At 37.2% G+C, this 20,636-nt stretch overlaps 1 protein-coding gene across 6 annotated transcripts in view; it reads left to right on the top strand.

The window, feature by feature from the left end:
* Positions 1-20,636, top strand: part of KIAA0825 — a gene marked incomplete at its 5' end in the record, with an annotated part of 250,673 nt that overhangs the window by 16,127 nt on the left and 213,910 nt on the right. For all 6 annotated transcript variants that reach the window (XM_084504191.1, XM_084504188.1, XM_084504190.1 and 3 more), the window contains one exon: positions 19,399-19,538. In XM_084504191.1, coding sequence (XP_084360317.1) covers positions 19,399-19,538 — 140 coding nt within the window. The remainder of the gene's footprint in view (positions 1-19,398; positions 19,539-20,636) is intronic.

Here is a 20,636-nt window from a genome sequence, read left to right as displayed (position 1 = left end):
TTTGGATATGTTAAGCAGCAAATACAGTTAAATGCAGTTATAGATGATTTTTCTGACTTAACACAAAGCCATTCAGCACTTGTTTTCTTTGGGGAATTTTGGGGCAGGGAGGGGTGGCAGATGCACGTAGCAGAAAAAGAGACTAGAGGGGCAAATGGAAAGAAAAAAGGGGTGGTACCAGGGAGAATTTAATTTTTTCATTTGTGATTTAGGCAACAAGACACTATCCTTCCTTTGAGTTCATACTGTTTGCTGATATACTTCAGAGGGGAGAAAACTGAGGACTAAGAATTGATAGAACACGTCATAAGATTTATTTTCTGGTCCCTGGAATTTTGGAAGGAATTTTCTTATCATTTGTAGTTTTGCATAAAGCAAGCTCAAGTCTTAAAGACTGCTGTTTCATATCAATTTTTCATGACTTGCATCATGCGTGTTATTTTTAAATAGCGATCTTTTCTGCCACTTCGAGATAAATAATTTAAAAACTTAAATTATTGCAATATTCATATAGCTGAATTTTTAATTGCTGAAGATACATTAGCTGCACACTGTATGCATCTTTTAGTGTCTAGTGAATATACAATGTATTATTTAATTTTAATCCTTTGTTTTATCTCTAGGTTGTATAGGTAAACTTTCAATTTTTGAGCAGGCAAATCAGTGCAAAAATAAAACATCTGATAGTCGAATTTCAAGGTTGCTCTCATTTCTGTGTGGTTTACTTTCTGTTTTCCAGTGTGAGAACTTTGTGAAAAATTCAGCTTTGGGCCAGTATTCAGTGTAGAGTCTTACCGATTTAATAGGAAATTAGAGAACTGAAAGGAAAACAGGTGACACATAAAAGCCTGTGCTGTTATTTAGCACAACCATAGCTTCATATCTTTCAAACAGCTTCGTGGCTAAAAATGCAATGTTTGAACAGTTAAACCATGCCAGTATAGCAAGGCCCGTCTCTCATCTTCACCTATCTTCACAGTGTAGTGAAGCATATTAGCATTCAGAGTGATTCATCTCCCAGAACAAAAGGGGTTAGAGAGCAGAGTGACTGAGGGAAAGGAGGTTACAGAGATTTGTTTGCAGACTTTCAGAATAAAGACTGCCATGAGATCAGAGGGTGCTGTGGAACACCGAGTGGGGGCACTGGTAAAGGAGGTGCTCCTATAAAGGAGCACACAGAGCTTGTAACTGAGAGAAGGGTGCAAAACCCTGGTGTAGGCTAGAGGAGAGAATGTGAGTCAGAAACAACCACCCTGACACCCACCCTGAAATAGAGGAAGATTGAAAATGTGTGCATAGGGCAATCTTAGAGGGAGGTAGAAGACACGGCAGTGAGCTACTCCTGTACAAGACATGAAATGTGTGGCTCTGCAGTTGCAGAAGCCTGTACTTGAACTATCAAAAAGTTAGGTTAGCGTTATAGTTTTCTTTTTTGATGGGCATACTACCTACCCGCCTTACATACACCCCCATTTCTGATTGATGCTAGGCATAGTGAAAGACAGTCCTTCAGCTGAAGACCTCAAAACCCAAACAGGACGAAGGAAAGGGAGAGGAGGAAAAGACTGTTCCTGTTTTAATCAAATCTAAAGAATAGGAATACATAATTAACCTAACTCCTGTACTATATGTGAAATATGTAGCTGAACTAGGAATTGAACTATGCTCACTAGAGATTAACACTTGCAATTGAATATTTGTGTGCATATATTCATGATCTAGGGAACTAGAGACTTCTGTGTGGGTAGTATAGAAGGCCAATGAATCAGGCAAGTTTCACGCTTCACTATTTTGACATTGATAAACAATACATGTAGTTCTTAATTGTTATCAATCATTATCACACAAGATTAAAACAGTCCTTAAGAGGTTTATCCTAAATTGACTGTCAGTTTACAATACCACAGAGCTGATACAGCATAGCTACCATTGATAGCTTACACAAATTACAGAATACCCAATTAGAAGATCAAAATTCAGGCTCTAGGTTTTGTAGAAGTGCTACTCCTAGTTAGTTAGAACTGGGGGGAAAGCTGCCCTTCCTAAATGTACAGCATTAGCATGTTACTCAGCCAAATGCTCATGGTTTGGAATATGTCACGATTCTGTTGGACTCCATCTCTGTCTCCTGTTCTCTGGTATTCCTCAGAGGGGCAGTTAATTGGATCAAGCTACATTTTCCAATGTCTGTGTGTGGAATTATTTTGATGGCACATGAGCAAGAAATAACAAACTCAAAACTTAGCATTTCAGTAATTAATGGTGCTTCAACTACAAAAGGTGAGATGCTTGCTCGGAGATTGAGAGCATAGTAGACAAACGCAGATGCTGCTGGCATAAAGTGCATTAATTTGTTTGCTTGGTTCTGGAGTGAATTTCAGATTCATCACAGAATCCCAGAATGGTTTGGGTTGGAAGGGACCTTACAGTGCACCCAGTTCCAACCCCTCCCATGGGGGGACACCTCCCACCAGACCAGGTTGGATAAGGCCCCCCTCCAGCCTGGCCTTGAACACCTCCAGGGATGGTGCACCCACAGCTTCTCTGGGCTGCCTGTTCCAGTGCCTCACCACCCTCAGAGCAGAGAAGTTCTTCCTAATACCTAATCTAAATCTCCCCTTTCTCAGTTTAAAGCTCTTACCCCTTGTCCTATCCCTAAAACCCCTGACAAAGAGTCCCTCCCCAGCTTTCCCGTAGCCCCCTTTAGGCACTGGAAAGCCTCTATAATGTCTCCCTGGAACCTTCTCTTCTCCAGGCTGAACAGCCCCAGTTCCCTCAGCCTCTGCTTAATAGAATCAGAATGTTTTGAGCTGGAAGGGATCTGTAAAGACCATCTACAAGATTCCTTGTTGCTTGTTCATGTTAGTCTATAATAGCTGTACTGAGTTTTATTCTTAATGCAAACAACACAAATGCACCTCACAATTTATGCAACGTGTTATTTTTACTTCAAGTGTAATACATGTGTTTATGTTTTGGCATAATTTAACGTTTCATTTCCTACTGAAGTGTGCAGTTCATTTGTCAGCTGAGATGCCTTTCCTTGTAGTTTCCATTTTTAGTGCAGGACTTTCAGTTGTGGGAAAGGAGTCTGCTTAATTTTTTAAAAAAGGAAATCACAATGTAGTGCTAGTATTTATGAAATAAAGGTCAGCAAAGACTTTGGTGAGTCTCTACAGTGGCCATGCTGAGCAGAACCTAGCACACAGAGTGATTAGAAACACCTTTTCTTGATTTCTAAGGGCTACTCTTGGTTTCTGTCAGCATTTTGCATGATGGAGTGATTTGATAGTCTGTGCTGGCTTTTGTTTCCAGAAACACCAGCACTAGAAAACAATACTTTATTACTATTTCATATGACATATCATATTTGACTGAAGTAACACATTCAACTCCTGCCTCCTTGTGATAACAGCTGTTAAAAACTTGCTGAAATAGAATTGGACAAAAAATAACATAAGCAGATAATTTTTTTGAAACTAAAGGCATTGTATAAAATAAGCATTTTCAGTACTTCTAAAACTTGTTGGTAGGCTGTCAAAAATAAAATAAATTTCCACTTTTTTTTTTTTGAAAAATCTTGAGCTTCAGAATTGATCTCTGGGTCGTACAGCAGCTGTTCCAAATTACAAATGCTAGCTTAATGTTTGGGAGGTAACAAACATCAAGCCTTTTTGAACCATTTACCAACATAGTTTGTGACCACCTCCTCTTTCGTAGGTACTATATAATATAGAATAGTTGTATTCCTTCAACCTTTGTTGTGCTACTTAGAAAAGTCTGGTGACTTACTTTACTTACTATACATGTGTTCTCAAACAGAAGTAGACTAATAAGAAAGAAGTTTGCTCACTTAAGCTTGGAAATACTTAAAACTTTTTTTTTTTTTTTTTTTTTTTTTTTAATTACACAACAGTGTCTGTAAAAAAGCACAGTAGTTTCTTGAACAGAATTTACTGGTTTGTTAAAAACTCCCCCAACACAGTATTTAGATTAGAACACAAACATAACACAAATAACTTTATGAAATCATTCAAAAAAGCTATCTCTGTTGCAATTTTTTTTTCAGATCTTTAAACACTTCAAGAAATGCTTTGTACTGTGTATGTGTAAGAAAGTATTTATGTACTATTTGTTTGCTTTGTTTAATAACATTTATAAAAACTATGTAAAAGTTATTTTATAGTTTATCCACTTTTTCTTTATTCTTATGTCTTCCCTAGTATTGTACATCTGTTTCACAATGAATGCACTTTGAGTAGTCAGAATTCCAGCACAGAAACATCTGACAGCAATTTCTTATGATAATAATTCCCATACTTTTTATCTTTCATGCCGTGGCCACTGTAGATTGTTGTCCTATTTATCTGTACTTGGCTAATGCACAAGTCTAAGCAATAGTGTTTTGTGGTACATAAGAATAAAATGCTATGCATGAAAACTGAGCTTTTGGGGATTCGCTTCCCTGTTTAGCTTGCTATATTTAATGCAGTTGCAGCTGGAAAAGAGGAACACAGCCGGTGACAAACATGGTGTAATTTAAAAGAACCCATAACCCCTGGGAATGCCAGCAACTAGTATATATGGATACCTCTGTTAGTATGGCAACATCTCCAGTGCAGACACATTCTGCCGCGGAGCAGGGGAATCAAGGCTGCTGGAGGCAGCTGAGGGAGCCGCCAGGCCCCGGCAGCCCTCACGAGGGAGGCTGATGAGGCGTGCACAGAGCCAGCAGCGGCGTGCTGATTACATCAGGCATCACCACCATTTTGCAGCCACTAGCCAAGGCAGCCACCCCCTGACGGTAAAAAAGGAGGCCCTAAGAGCGCCGTGACCAGGACAGGCTTGCAGTTAGCACAAGCAGGTTGCACAGGGAGATCTCTCCTCCCTTTCCCACCTCCCTTTCTCTTCCTCTCCTCTCCTTTGGGAACTCTGCCTCTTAAAATTTACCATGATGGGCACTTGTCACAGTGGCCTGGCTGAGGCAGCAACCCAAACAGAGCCTGCGAGAGGAAAGGGGCTGGACCCTCGTCTCTGCTCGAAGCAGAAGGAGGTGTCTGCCCCCAATAACCATGGTGCCACCAACACCCACGGTGTCCCTGGGTAATAGATTTGAGGCTGTTGGGCAGGAAAGGGGTAAGGGTCTGGAGAGTAGTCGGAACCCAGGCCCTGAGAAGCACATCGAGGTTGAAGGCAGTAGCAAGCATAGGGAGCAGGGCTGGTTGGGGCACTGCATCCAAACCAGGGCCACAAAAAAAGGGTGTTGAGTCTTAGTAATTGGGGACTCCTTGCTGGGAGGCACCAAGGCTCCCGCTTGCTGTCCAGATAACCTCGAGAGAGAGGTGTGCTGTCTTCCTGGAGCATGTGTCAGAGACATTAGAAAGGCTCTGCAGCAGTTATTAAACTGGAAGACTCTTATTGTCATTCAGGCTGGGTCCCAGGATGCTGCGATGAGGAAAGTGAGTAACATTAAAAAGGGCTTTGCATCCCTGGGAAGGATGTTGGAGGGATTAGGGGTGCAGGTAGCGTTCTCCTCTGTCTTCCCGATGGGTAACTGGGACCCAGAAAGAAGGAGAACAGCTCAGGTAAATGACTGGCTGAGGGGGTGGTGTCTAGACCAGAGCTTAGGGTATTTTGATCTTGGGCAGGCATTTACTTTTATAAGTGCCTGTATACCACTGTGCACAGCATGGGAAATAAACAGGATGAGCTGGAGATCTGTATATGGTCGCAGGGCCACGATCTCATTGTGATTACAAAGATGTGGTGGGACAGCTCGCATGACTGGAAGGGCTATGTTTTCTTTAGGAAAGACAGGCTGGGGAAGCAAGGGGTAGGAATTGTCCTTTATGTGAAAGAGCAATTAGAGCTCTTTTCCCCCAGCTCCAGCTTGGGGAGGGTGAAGAACAAGTGGAGAGCTTGTGGGTGAGAATTAACAGGCTGGGTGATATGGGTGACACTGTTTTGGGGGCATCCTACAGCTCACCTGATCAGGAGGATCAGGTGATGAGGTTGATGAGGCCTTCTACAAGCAGCTAGAAGTAGCTTCACAATCCCTGATGCTGATTCTCATGGGGGACTTTAATCATCCAGACATCGGCTGGGTAACTAACTCAGCCAGGCATGCACAGTCCACACGGTTCCTACAATGCATTGCAGATAATTTTCTGAGGCAGGTGGTGGAGGAGCCGACGAGGTAGGGGGTGCTTCTGGACCTTGTTCTTACCAACAGGAATGGACTTGTTAGGGATGTGGAGGATGGGGGCAGTTTGGGATGCAGCAATCATGCGGTTCAAGATGGAATCTTGGTGGTAGAAGTAAGGCAAAACATCAGGATTGCTACTCTGGACTTTTGGAGAGCCAACTTTGACCTCTTCTGGGACCTACTTGTGGGTATCTCATGATCTAGGTTGCTAGAAGGTATGGGTGCTTGTGAGAGCTGGGCAACATTTAAACAGCACTTTTTCCAAGCTCAGGATCAGTGCATCCCTAAGAGTAGGAAGTTGGGGAAGGGGGGCAGGAGACCTGCATGGATGAGCAAGACCAACCTCAAGAGCAAGACCATGCTTGACCAACCTCGTAGCCTTCTATGATGGCATCACCAGCTGGGTACATGGAGGAAGAACAGTGGATGTCATCTACCTTGACTTCAGCAAGGCTTTAGATGCTATCTCCCACGACATCCTGCTAGCAAAAGTGAGAAAGTGTGGGATAGAGGAGTGGACAGTGAGGTGGGTTGAGAACTGGCTGACTGGCTGAGCTCAGAGGGTGGTGATCGGCAGCACAGAGTCCGGCTGGAGACCTGTGACTAGCGGTGTTCCCCAGGGGTCAGTGCTGGGTCCAGTCTTATTCAACATCTTCATTGACGACCTTGATGAGGGAATAGTGTCCACCCTCACCAAGTACACTGATGATACAAAGCTGGGAGGAGTGGCCGACATGCCAGAAGGCTATGCTGCCATTCAGTGAGACCTGGACAGGCTGGAGGGCTCTGGAGTAAGAAAGCAAATGAGGTTTAACAAGAGCAAGTGTAGAGTCCTGCACCTGGGAAGGGACAACCACATGTATCAGTACAGGCTGGGGGATGACCTGCTGGAGAGGAGCTCTGAGGAGAAGGACCTGGGTGTCCTGGTGGACGACAGGTTGGCCATGAGCCAGCAGTGTGACCTGGTGGCCAAGAGGGCCCACGAGATCCTGTCGTGCATTAAAAGGAGCATGGCTAGCAGGTCAAGAGAGGTGATCCTCCCCCTCTACTCTGCCCTGGTCAGGCCTCACCTGGAGTACTGTGTCCAGTTCTGGGCTCCCCGGTACAAAAAAGACAGGGATCTCCTGAAAAGAGTCCAGCGGAGGGCCACAAAGATGATACAGGGCCTGGAGCATCTTCCCTGTGAGGAAAGGCTGAAAGACCTGGGTCTGTTCAGCCTGGAGAAAAAGCAAAGCTTATATGATTTATTATATGGAATTTATTTTGTTTATAAAAGTGCTCTATTCCTTATGAAATACAGGAATTCCTCTTTGAAACTTGGCATATTTCTCTACACTTATTTAGCACTAGAGATTTGAAGAATGTGTAAGATCCCAAGCAGAAACAAAAGAACAAAGTGTTTTACAAAGTAAATGCAAAAGTGCTTTGTGTGATGTAGTTAATCACTCTGGTCAAAAGTTACTGCTAAAAATTAAGTTCTTCAATGATACTGTATTAAAATTTTGAAATAAAATACTGTGATTAAAACAGCAAAGAGAACTGTTATGTTTTTAAATTAAAAAATAATAATAAATTAGTATAGCCTTAAGTAAAGAACTTCTCTGAGTACTTCACTTTCATCTTTAAAAAAAGAAAAAAAAAAGGAAAAGAAAATGCCGGTAGCCAAATACTATTTCCTGAGAGAACAGAAAGTTGGATATTGAAAATAACTTGATGTGCTAAGTAGTAAATGAAACATTCACAATATAATCAGTAGTGCATTCACTATCATTGAATGTGACAAAATACAAACTTTTAGGTACAATTTTCAATAAGTTCTAAGAAATATTAACTAAAAGCGGTAAACGTAAAAGCAACAGGATAAATCACAAAGATATACAACTTCTATTTTCTTCTCCTTTTCCCTCCTCCTTTTTCCTCCCTTTCCTTTTCCTTCTTTCCTTTCTCTCTTTGTTCCTTTCCATCTTGCCTACTGATTAATTACAAAGATCTTGGAAAATTTATTTTGAAAAATACATCTAAGCTGAAGTATAAACAGTGTATTTAATTACAATTTTGAAAATTAAAGAAATACTGCTCTGTTTTGGTAACAAACTATTCATGAGCTAAACTAACAAATGGTGCAATCTAACTCTTCTGTTATTCTTAAGAACTTACCTGCATGGCAAGTCATTTGGCAAGCTTTAGAAATGTAGCGTGATTTTTTCATTTTCAGCATGTGGAAAATGAGTAGCAACTTTTGTCATAGAACTACAAGTTCTGATTCTGATAATTTATCCAAGCTTGCATGAGATTTTCTGTAAGGAAGAATATGTTGTCCTTAATCAGATGACCCTTTCTATTTTATTTTATTTTGTGTGTGTGTGTTATTGTTTGTCATCCAGCATCAGTGATGACTAATGTTCTTGACTCAATACCATTTTTATTAAGCAAACCAGCTTTAATTTTTGATCATCTGCTGAAAGTGGCAGAATTTTTGTGGGAGAGACTTGGGGGGCAATACTTTGTGAACAACGTTTTTAAAGGCAGTATCTCTTCCCTCTCATACTATATCCATTCATATTAAGGCCGTTGCGCACCTGGCAGTGTTTCATTTGTTCTCAGTTATCGGAAGCAGTGAAACTGTTCTCAACCATGTCATAGCTATGACAGTTTCATGTTTTATGCAGTTTTGGTACTTTGTTTTCTCATTATTTTCAAGAATAATCTGCACATATCTCCATACAGTTTTCTTGACTTTTGTTGTTGTTACTTTTTTCCTCCTTTCTCTCCATCTGTTTCTGAATAACTTCTCCTGGAACATGCAATCTGCAAAGTAACTTCTGAGACCTTGATCAGAAACACAGATGGAGAAGAAGGTGACATAATTTTTTCCTGGGCAACCATCTCAAAGTGGCCCTGCCTGAGCAGGGAAATTGGACCAGATGACATCCACAGGTCCTTTCCAACCTCAAACATTCTGTGATTCTATCATTCAATGGAGGACCACCTTTCTGGCTAGTATATAGTGTGACAATACACTTAGATTCGTATTCTGAGTGAGGTTTCAAAACGACCTGACAAAGATGAACCTCTGGATTTAATAATGCTCTGTGTCCTGAAATCCTGCCTTGGGATTTCGCTCTGGCATGGTCCACATCCTTTCTGTCACCTGACCACTCTGAATCCAATAGCCAACATTTTCCAGAGGGATGCCAGGAAATATCTTTCATGATTGTTTTGAAGCACTGTCTTGACCGTGCTGAGGTCTCCCCAGCTCCACTGGTCATCCATGTTGCTTTGGAGTACAGTTTGTTAACACAGAACTTACAGCTCAGGTTACTTGTGCATCCAAACAAGTCAAAGGACTGCAGATGGCCTCTCATTGTTTTCCTTGGTACTAAAAAGAGAGTGGTCAGTCAAGCTCTTCTGGATGTGGCAGAATTTAGATAGACATCAGTGCTGAAAACCATTTCTAACATACTTTGTGTAAATGGTGCCAGAGTGGCTCAGAATCTCCATCAGGTTGCATTTTCTGCTTCTGTTGGGGTATTTCCTGTTTAAAACTCCAGAAGTGATTTAACTGCCAAAAAACAAACAAACAAACAAACAAACAAAAAGTGTCCTATGCTCAATTCAGTTGTTCAATTCCTATGTTCAATTCCTGCAGTTGGACAGCAGCGAGCCTTTTAGACCTGTGTCCTCATTTTTTTGGTAAGGTAGATTCCAGGTACTTTATCTATAAGTCCCCCAAAATATTGTCAGCCAAAAGTACTTTGTCTGTGTCTCTCCTGGGCTTCGTTGTGACTTTGGTGACTTACTTGAAGTAAGAGCAGCAGGTTTCTTATGAATTCAAAGATGGGAATTGCATCTTTAAGACGAATCTGATTAAATTTATTGGCTGCTCTGAAGGTTTGGATGAGAAAGTGGCTAAGAAGCTTGGTGTTTCCATTGCATAATCCTAAATATTGAGCACTGGGGAAAGCAAGTAGATGTATTTTGTTCAAAAATGACTTTATCTTGTAAGCTTGAAGATGCCTAACATTCTAGATCATGTGTGTTGCCGTATACGTAATCCAGTGTATAGAAGATAAAAGAAAGTAGAGTGTCATTACTTTATTTATCTGTTTATTTATTTTTAAGGGAAGGAGAAGCTTAATGGCTTTATGAAGCTGAAAATCATAGATGAATAGGAAGCAGTTGTGAATTCATTACCCTTACTGATGTGAATTACTGAATGATTCAGCATTAAGCAGCATGGCATGAAACCTTTGCATGTCATATCAGAGAAAATTAATTCAAAGTTTTGATTTAAGAAATGAAAGAAGGAAAAAAGAAAAGAAACAACAAGGACATTTAATGGACACCTCATGTCCTGTTGTCAGTAAAACCTTTTGTATGATTATGTGTAAAATTTATTAAGAAGCTTTGATAATAGTTTTTGGGGGAAAAAAATTAATCCGTGATATCTTTACTACTAAGCAAGCCCCTAAGGTCATCTCTATAAACTTGGACACTAAGAGACATCTCTGTGGAGTGTTCCTGCATTTCATTTTTATAAAATTGGCATTTTTCAAACTCTTTTAAATTGAGAAGTAATGGAAGAAAATAGAATGTCCAGGAGTGAAGGGACTGAATTGCATCCTACTTTTCAAAAGCTGTGGTCACAGACTTTTTTTGTAGTCCTTTTAAAATATAATAGTTTCATTGGAAGGCTATTCCCCGTTAACATTCTAACAATTCTGTATCTGATCTACTGAACTGTAAGACCTCAAAGGTCTTGAAATTTCTTTCCTTTAAGTACCATTGTTCTCAAAGAGTATTGCGCCAGGATGAAGGATTTTCCAATAAACAAGAGGAGAAAAGGCTTCTGGGGTAAGCATAGAAATATCTAGTATGTGTTTGCAAGGTTTTTAATTGAAATGGTATATGTTAGGTTCTTTACCAGAGTGTTAAAAGATTAGTTCCGTAGGTACATTTATTTTAAAACATTAATGACAAGCAAGATTGGAAGGCTATAGCAGGTCTATTTGAGAGTATAGTTCTGAGGGGTTTGGGGGTTTGTGAAGTATTACCTCTTCTTTCTTTCTTCGTACATGACAGAAAGTGAGAAAGCTCACATATCATCCCTAAATAGCATCTCCTATTGCCATAGGTGAAAAGATAACTCTGCAATAGATACACCATTAGTCTCACATATAGGAGATTTCTTACCTTTTTGTCCTTCAGGAAAAAGAAACAAACAAAAAAAAAACGCAATGCCATGCAGTGTTTCTGGTAAACTATTGGTCTCAGATATTTTCTCATACTATTATGCAAAATCACAGAATCACAGAATCACAGTCAGTACTTACGATCCTGAGCGATAGCTGTGGAAAATACATGAAATATCATGAAGTTATTTTTGAAGTTATTCTAGTTCTTGGCAAATACCATCAATTAAAAAAAAAAAAAAAAAAAAAGAGAGAGAGAGATCAGAAAACATATATGGAAGGTATTTGTACCTAGATTTCTAAGAATCTAAGTCTATGCATTACTTTAGTACTTTAGTAAAGTGATTACTTTAGTCTACTGATCAGTAATTATTTTTGTAATAGAAAATAATTTTTGAAACACTCATCATTCATAAAGTACATGCATTTGACAATGAGATTGATTGATCCAGTTTTAATCACAGTGGCAGGAGGATTTTATGCTGCATTTCTGTGCATATGGCAATAGCAGAAAAGTGGATTATTGAATTTTTGGGGAAAGGCCTTAAACCATTTCTGAAGAAGAAAACATTACACCAAGTTTATTCTTTTATTTTTATTACATATAATAAAACTACAGTCATGAAAATGAATTACATGAGGAGAGGCATCTTGCAGCCTTCTTTATCTTTGCTAGTGGATAGCTTGTTGGTAGACATTGAATCTTCAGTATTGTACACAGTGGGGTTCACAGCTGTGAGATGCTATGACACTGTTCCACTGAAGAGCTGCTCAGAAGATGGCCGTTTCTTATTTTCTGAAGGTTATGAAATCAAGTTATGCTTTATCACTTTTTTTTTTTTTTTTTTTTTCTGACATAACTCCTCAGGAGTTTTTTTGCAACTCCAGATGGCATGTTCCTCTTTTGAATCCACTGCCTTTGACCATTGGTGTTTGATTAAGTTTATGTAAATGAGGATTATCTCTGTGTCTTTGAGCATCTCTTACCACTCCTGAGTAGAAGGAAACCTAAGAAAGCAGTGCTGATTCCTTTGCTTTGTATTCTCAGCAAATCTCTGTGAGAAGCCCAAAGAATGCAGGTGAGGTGGTAAGGAGAACTCATAGATCTCAGTTTTAAATTCTTGCACATACAGAATTCTAGAAAACAGCCCAAAGCTTCATAGGTTGAAGAACCCACAAATAACAGCATACTGCATTTGTCAGAAATGCACATTAACTGATTCTTAGAATACGAAGATTTCTACAAGGGCTACATATCTGGTCTGTTTTCAAGGCTTCAGGCGGTAATGATCATTTTATGGTTGGTGTAACTGCATTAGACTGGAGAACTGCAATCTAATATTACTGCTTTTGATACAAGCCAAAGCGAGGACTGAGTTTCTTCAGTTCCACTGAGCGGAATATATCTTATTCCCACTTTTGGGGAATTCGCTGTCTTTTATAAGGACAGAGTTGTAGGAAGAATGTGCCCAATGTAGTTGCAAATTTAATTATAGACACTGAGAATATTTCTTTGAAAAATGCAAGGGAAAATGTGTTATACGTATGGTGAGTAATAACTAAAGAATATGAAATTAACATTTAAATATAAAATATCTTCAGGGGGAACATTATAAAATGTTTTTACTAAAACTTGTATCAGAGTTATTCGTGGCATTCCAAATATTATTTAAATACTACCCTCATGAAGACTATTTTTGGTATGCATTGAATATATATGTGTTTTTTTTTTCCTGGAAATAGATGGTATTATTTTTGTAAAAGCTGTGTATGTTTCAAGAAAGCCTGGGAAATGGGTGAGTATGATGGGCAATTGGAAAATTTAAATAGGGATCTTCTGTACCTGACCATTAACAGAACCAAAAAAAGTATTGGTATACATGGGTATACCATGGGTATAAAGCTTTTACCGTATCAGAGTAGAGCTCTAGAAATTATGATTTTTGAATGTGTTTCTTGTGTAAGCCCTATGTGGTTTCCAAAAAACTTTAAATATTCAGAGATGCAGAGTCCGGAACAGTAGGAATTTCACAATGAATATTATCTCAAGCCACTGCCATCCCTATCTCTGCCTGCTGTGTGATTGCAGATGACATCTTATGTGTAGTAAAGCATCTGGGAACAGTTGTGCAACTAAATACAGATAAGGGAAATCATTGTTAAGATGATGCTTTGGAATATAAGCTCAGTGATGAAAAATCTTGTCAATTCTCTCATCCCCTCTAGTTTCACAGAGATGTTAGAGCAATAAAAAGATATCAACTGTAAGATAAGCACTATCAAAAAATAATAAAAAAAAATATTTGGCTAGCTCTGTATGTATATAGTGCTGCACTTTGAAATGTCCGCATTTACAAATCACTGGTACATTGACGTCCTCTTTTTAAAGTAATGTTAACAGTAATAATTTTATTTTATTTTCCTGGATATGTGGATAAAATCACATAACATGAAAGTAAGCTTTCAAATATCTAGATTGTCTGTAACAGTCCAGAAAGGTTGATTACCATGGTCCTTAGGTTGCATTTAGGCAAAGAATTTTGTGCTGAAGTGCAGGGTGTTATATTTTGAAAAACATGTTGCTAAATGGGTATGTTTATAGTAGTAGTTTCTAAATATTTATATGTTAATGGACATTAACTGAATGAAATTCGTGACAGGTCTTGATTTCTTGTTTAACTCTTGACTGACTTTTTAAAGACCAAATGGCAGAGTTGTAGAATATTCAGCTTACACAAAGCTCGGTTTAAAAATCACTGATTTTAATAAAGCAATAGCAGCCTACCAGTTGTTTGTTGTTTTTGGTTTTGTTATTGTTACTTTTTGTTTGTTTGATTTTTTTTTATTTTTTTTTCACTGAAGGGTTTTGTCTATACATGTGTGCTGGTTGTGGTAAATAACCAAAATAATGATACAATCAAAATATTTTTTCCATAGTAACCCACAAAGGTAAATTATCATAACCAAATTTAAGACTTTTTTTTTCTTATCCTTCCACTATTAAACATAAACTTGGTATTTAATTCTCTATCTTTGTCAAACTACTCATGTTAAAGTTATTTGAAACTCATTTAATTACAGTTGTTAATTTTCAGTCTGCTTAAATAAATCTGTTACATATTGTGTCGTGTTCTGGCCTTACCAGCATATCAACACAGGGACTTAAGACCTTTTATCAGAGTATGCATCATTTACTTGGTGTGACGGCCCACAAATAGTTGGCTCCATTACATATCTGCCAATGTTTAAGTAGTAGGCTAAGGTTTACATTATTTCATACACACTAGTGTGTGTAGAGAAGCCTACCTCTGGATTTTATTGAAACCTTGATGGTTAGTTTTGTTTTCTCTCTGAAGACCCACTGTTCAGTTGGCTCAGCTGGATGCTCAAAGGCAATGGGCCAGTCTCTCTTCGGATCTTTATTTTGTGAAATGGTGTAGTTCCTAAAACTTCTTAGTTTAAGCAGAGGTTGCATAGATGTATTCAAGGTTTCTTGTGAAAACACAAGAAGTTTTAAAGTTTACTTGGAGGATTAACAGAGTGTGACCAAACGCCATGTCTGCCTCTACAAATAGTGCTTCAGTTCTGCTCTGATTTTCTTTAATACATAGGTACTATTTTTATGTTTTTCTCAAAAGGGCCTAAAGGACCCAGCTAATTAATTTTCCATTACACTAGGCAATTGATTCAGAGGAGATCCCAGGCCAACAGAACTTTAAATTTGTATTTAGATTTTTTTTTTTTTTACCCTGCAGGTCATGTGTAACTATAACAAAAAATTTGCCTGACCCTCTTGATGTTTGATTCTGTCCAGTGATATCTGAAACCCACTGAAATCAAAACAAGAATCTTAACTGCCTGAAGTGCTGTAGAGAAACTAGTAGTAACCGTTCTGAATATTTATCAATAAATAGTTCTGTCAACACTTACAAAATGGCTAGAAATGTTGGAAAGGATTTCTGTGCTGTTAAAGTGACTTATTTAGTAATGTTTTACCAAGTGTAATGAAAGACTAATGATTTATATTTAAAAAGAATGGGATTTATTCTGGGACTGGGAGATCTATAGCTGCATATCTATTTTACAGTATGTTAGACTATAAATCTATAGTTAGATTTTGTGATTTAGGCATGTATACAGGTATACTGTACATGTATATACATTTAGTGAAAATGCCTGTAAAAAAATCAAGTTTTAGGTCCATGTGCTGTTGACAAACTATTTGTCTGAGAACAAATGTTTATTACAGTAAATATAATCATTACAAACTACAAATTAATCCTAGAAATTCCTTCAAATTTCCATGTATTTCTGTAATGGAAGGGTTTTCACAACAATAATGCTTATTGAGTTGTTCTATCAGAATGAGAAAATACCTGATTTGAACTAATTATCATTTTATTTAGGACTTCTATGAAAAGATTGCTTCCTTTTCATCCACACTGAAATAAGAAACTCACACAAAGCAATGAAAAATGCTCCTGAAGTGGTTAAAAAAAAAAAAAAGTGGCTAACACTGCATGAATTGGAAAAAAATAGGTATATATATCTGTCTGTCACATCAACCTGAATCTTCCATAATGTTTTTTCAAATGCATTGTTCCTGGTAAAAATCAACTCTTAGTGTTCAGTTTGTTAGAGGTGCCACATTGCTACAGTGAAGTTAAATCATGTTGGTACTAAAAATAAAAATATTTAAATATTAAATTTAAAATTAGAGGTGGGTTAAAATAAGAGACCTGAAAGCTGTTTCTTGTTGAGCTACACTGTACGTAGGTTACGTTTCCTGAGTAGCTACCAAAAGAGAGTGACAGTTACCTCATTTAAATGGTGATTGGTGACCCTATAATATATTTTGAAAAAGAACTGTAGCTCTTACAGTTGAGCTACATGTGAATCCAGTTCCGTAAGATTGATTGCCTTGGAACACATAATATTTCCCTGTAATAGTTAATACAAAACCTATAGGATGATCCTATTTATGCAGCATAAGAGCTATTATTAAGTTAATTACATTTGCAGAAGCAGTGCATTATTACAAGACTAAAATGCTTTGAAATAATTTGGAATATGAAAGACATTTTTTCCCCCGTAACTTTACAAATAATAAAAAGCTGAAGACACAGGTTCTTGTCTTAACAAAAATCACTATTCCACCATCTCAGGAGGGTTTTGCCATACTGGCTGTCAGGGAGCAGCCACAAATTCCCCAAGAGAAGGGGACAGAAAGGGATAACCCTTTGGTTATCCCTTTGGTGGAGCAGGTGCCGGTCTCCTTCAGCTGGGCGCACCAGGGCACTCAAGGAATAGTGGAGTCCCTGCTCAATCTGAATCCTTTCATGTCTTGAGGTACTTAGGCACTCCTTCTGCAACGTTTTTACTTTGCTTTTTGCTTCTTCTTGTGATAGTCTTGTATTACAGAAATATTTAGATTTTTGTATGAAGGAGTTGCTGTTGACCATGTAAAACAGTATTTGGAAATTGGTTAATCAAATGCTTCTTTTTTCACCATAAACCAAGACTGAGAAAAATAATTACCTTGTTTTGACAAGCGAACTGGGAAAGTATGACATAGAAGCCTTACAGAAATGCATATGTGAAAACTAGGCTGTCGTGTTTACAAGGTGATTTTTTTCATATGATGAATTTTTTAAACAGTAAGTGGTCTGTAAACTGTGCTGGTATTTTTCTGTGAAACACAAGCTTATTTTGGCTGCCATGAAAGGAAAAAAAATAAGGAACAAATATTAAATTTTGATTGCACAGCTATTTTATGAAAACTTTGAATCATTCAAACGCATGTTTTTTTCCATTATATGTATCTATTATACAGTACATTTTACACCGATCTTTGACTGTTCTGGAAGAGTAATTCAATAAAAGATGGGTTTCATTTATAGGTGTTGAATAGAGTTAGTGTCACATTCTGTATAAACTCTGAAGTAATTCTTAAGAGAAAAGGGAATGGATTTGTGTGACCATGTCTGAATATAAATAGTATCATATACAAGTAAACAACTTTATTTTCAGTATTTATTTCATCTCTGTTTCATAAAGCACTGTTTAATCTTTTTGCATTTGTTGAGCAACTTAGTTTGGCCCACTGTTTTTTTCCAGAATGGCTGACTGAAGTTTTTCAGCATTTGGGAGAGTGCTTTTTAACTTCTACTTTTAATTACAGTGTCTTTAATTACAGCAACATCTGTTAAGATACTTTGAGTCTTATGTTCAAAGACCGATCCTCCCTCGATGTATTACATGATGCATTTGGTTTACATCCAGACATTTTAACCAGAAGGGTGACTGAGTTTCAGCTACATTCCAAAATGTTGAGAAGTCTTGGAATTTTTATTTGTGAAGGGGTATTCTTTAGCTTCTGAGAATTTAAGATAATGATATAATAAATATTTCTTGGCTCTATGTGTTTTATACTGTTCATTCAGATGTGCAAGATAATAGGCTCTACAGAACCTTCAGGCATTAACTTTTCTTTTTGAACGACCAAAGCCAGAATCAGTGACACTTCTGCTGAAGAAATGGGCAGTTTTGCTATTTATAATTTGTACTCATATTTGACCAAACATACAATCTTGATCTTCAGTCTTAATGTGATGTGTATTTTGGAGCAGATGTTTGTAGAATGTTCACTTAGAATCCATCAGTTTATTTTTACAGTAGTGATGCTAGGTAAATTCCCCAAATGTGGCTAGAAGAATTTCCTTGGGGAAAAAAAAAAAAAAAAAAAAAAGGAAAGAAAAACAAATATTATCTGCTGGCAGCAACAGGGGTTAAAAAGTGGTATTCATGCCATCACTATTAAGATTCATATAAGAACTGGGCAACTTTCTGCTCCGTTAAGAGTTTAGTCCTTCACAGATCTTAAGTACGAAGAAACAGTATTTGAAGAAAAAGTATCAGTCTTGATGGGTTTGCATTTGAATACTGGCAGAGTAGGCAATCGTGATCTGTTTTTCAATAAGGTTTGCTGGTACAGCAAGCATATTTTTAGTGAAAATATAGTGAGTCACTATCCAAAAGATAATATGAACCACAATCACAGTGGTAATTGTGTGGTATTTTCCATAACCTAAATTAGGCTTACAATGTAAATAAAGCTAATTCTGATCATTCAAGATTTCATTGTTTGGAAAATTACATATGCATTTTCTGTTATTACAGTTTGTAGTCTAAAATATTAAAATAATCTTTGTTGGCCAACATAGTGCTTGTTTCATAAACTTTTATTGCTTGTAAGAAAAATGGTGAATGGTTAATTCATCATAATTTGTTGCCCAGATATTGCGCATGTCTGAATAATAACATCTGTGCCTTAAGTTACTGCTTATGAGTAGTATTAATAAATAGTAGACATTAAAAAGACTAGTTATTAAGAACTTTCCAATTTTAAGTAATTTTTCTTTAATTTTAGTACTAAGTCATCACTAGTTGTAAAATCAATTTCATTATTTCTCAAAAAATAGCAGCACTCTGCTAGTGCTTTGCTTATGATGTAGAGACTCCTGGGATTTAGTGTCTTATTTTGTTTGAGTAAACCAGTGGATTTGACTTAGGTTTTGGCAAAATAGGTATCAATTAAGTCACTGAGAAAGACATCTCAAAATCTTGATGTCTCTTGTTTTCAGGTACACTGAAGTGTTTTGAGCTGATTTTTTTTAGGTTCTAGTTAGCTGTGATGATGTGCTTTAATTCCAGAAAACAAAGGTACGACTCCGAATGAGATAAAATAACTGTGTTTTTTTTTTAATGAAAAATGTGAGATATGAAATTTATATCTTTTTTACAGGTATACCTCTCTATAGAACTGTACTGAGAAGCAGGCAGAAGGTGTGCTATTCAACACTCATTTTATAATTTCCTACACAAATGCTTCCAGTATTAGCATATGTATTTCATTATTTCAACACCTCATATATGTTGATACTTAGAGTCTGATTTTTTCCTTATTTAACTATTTTCATGTATTTATATTTTATTTTACAGATTCTGAATATGGAGTGGGGAGGAGAGTATTCTCTTGATTCTTCCAATTTGGACTGTTTGTTAAATGTCCTTCCTGGAGAATCAGAGTTTCAACAAGTCCTTAACGATATTGATGAAAAAATAAAGAAGAATTCTTCCAGGTAAAGGGAGTTTTATTTTTATTCAAAATGTTAGTGAAAGTCATTAAGCTTAGGAAGAAATACACCTTTTGACTTCTTTCTTTTCTTGCTGTAGGTTAATATTATTTCCATAGTAATTCACCATTACTGCTTGAGCATTTAACACATTTTAATGACATTTAATATTTGTGCTCTGGTGTTTCTCTGCATGGTACTTTTAACATTTGAATCATCTTAATTTTGGGAATTACTGCAGTAGTTGTGATTGCGGAAGAAAAATACCATCTATTTCTATTGCAGTTGTATTTTCTATAACTAAAAGAATTTTTATTCACTGAGAGCTGCAGAATTTTACAAAAAAAGTAAAATTTGAACCCATGGTGTCCTTTAAACAGTTCTAATGAAAGTAGACAGACCAAGTTAGTACAAATATTTCTTATAAAATTATTTTACCTATTTCAATTACGTTTATGCTGCAATACCAGATTTTCTAACTAGCAGTTGGTTTGCAATTTATTTCATTGTCCATTTCTTTGCTACATACTAGTTCACAAAAATCAGTGCTTTAAAAATGTGTTCTGAAGTATTTTAAATATTGTGAAAGATGCTCTTATGCAAATAGATTGAGTGTCCTTTACACATTCATATAACAAGAACCATCATCTTGTGTTAAATTTTGACAATGTTTGCCTTTAGATAGCAAAGCATGTTGTAGAGTCATGCCTTCAAAGAATGTCCTTCACTTGGGTTTTGATCATGTAATTTTAATGAAGGCCACATTTGTGAGAAGTCTTTGTCTGCTACCAAACAGCTTCCTGAATAATGGAGATAAATCTTTGCTATACGTCACTGAAAACTGATTTAGGTCATCTCTGAATTACTGCTATATTCGTTATGCCAAGCTGAGATTTTTTAAAGGTTTATTATTAAAATTATTAATATTATCAATATCTCACTTTTCAAAATTTTGCTTAAAATCTTAGTGACTACAGATGTTTTGGTAGTAGCTACCCAGAGGCAACAGTGTTACTGAAGATCTGGGAAATATGTTTTGAGTTGTGGACCACTGCACAGTGCAATTTCAATTACAATTTTCCAGCTTTTGATGGTAGTGAAATG

Source organism: Aythya ferina (genome assembly GCF_964211825.1).
Source record: "Aythya ferina genome assembly, chromosome: Z".
Lineage (NCBI taxonomy): Eukaryota > Metazoa > Chordata > Aves > Anseriformes > Anatidae > Aythya > Aythya ferina.
The sequence above is the reverse complement of the archived record's forward strand: the minus strand, read 5'-3'. Positions and strand labels throughout refer to the sequence as shown.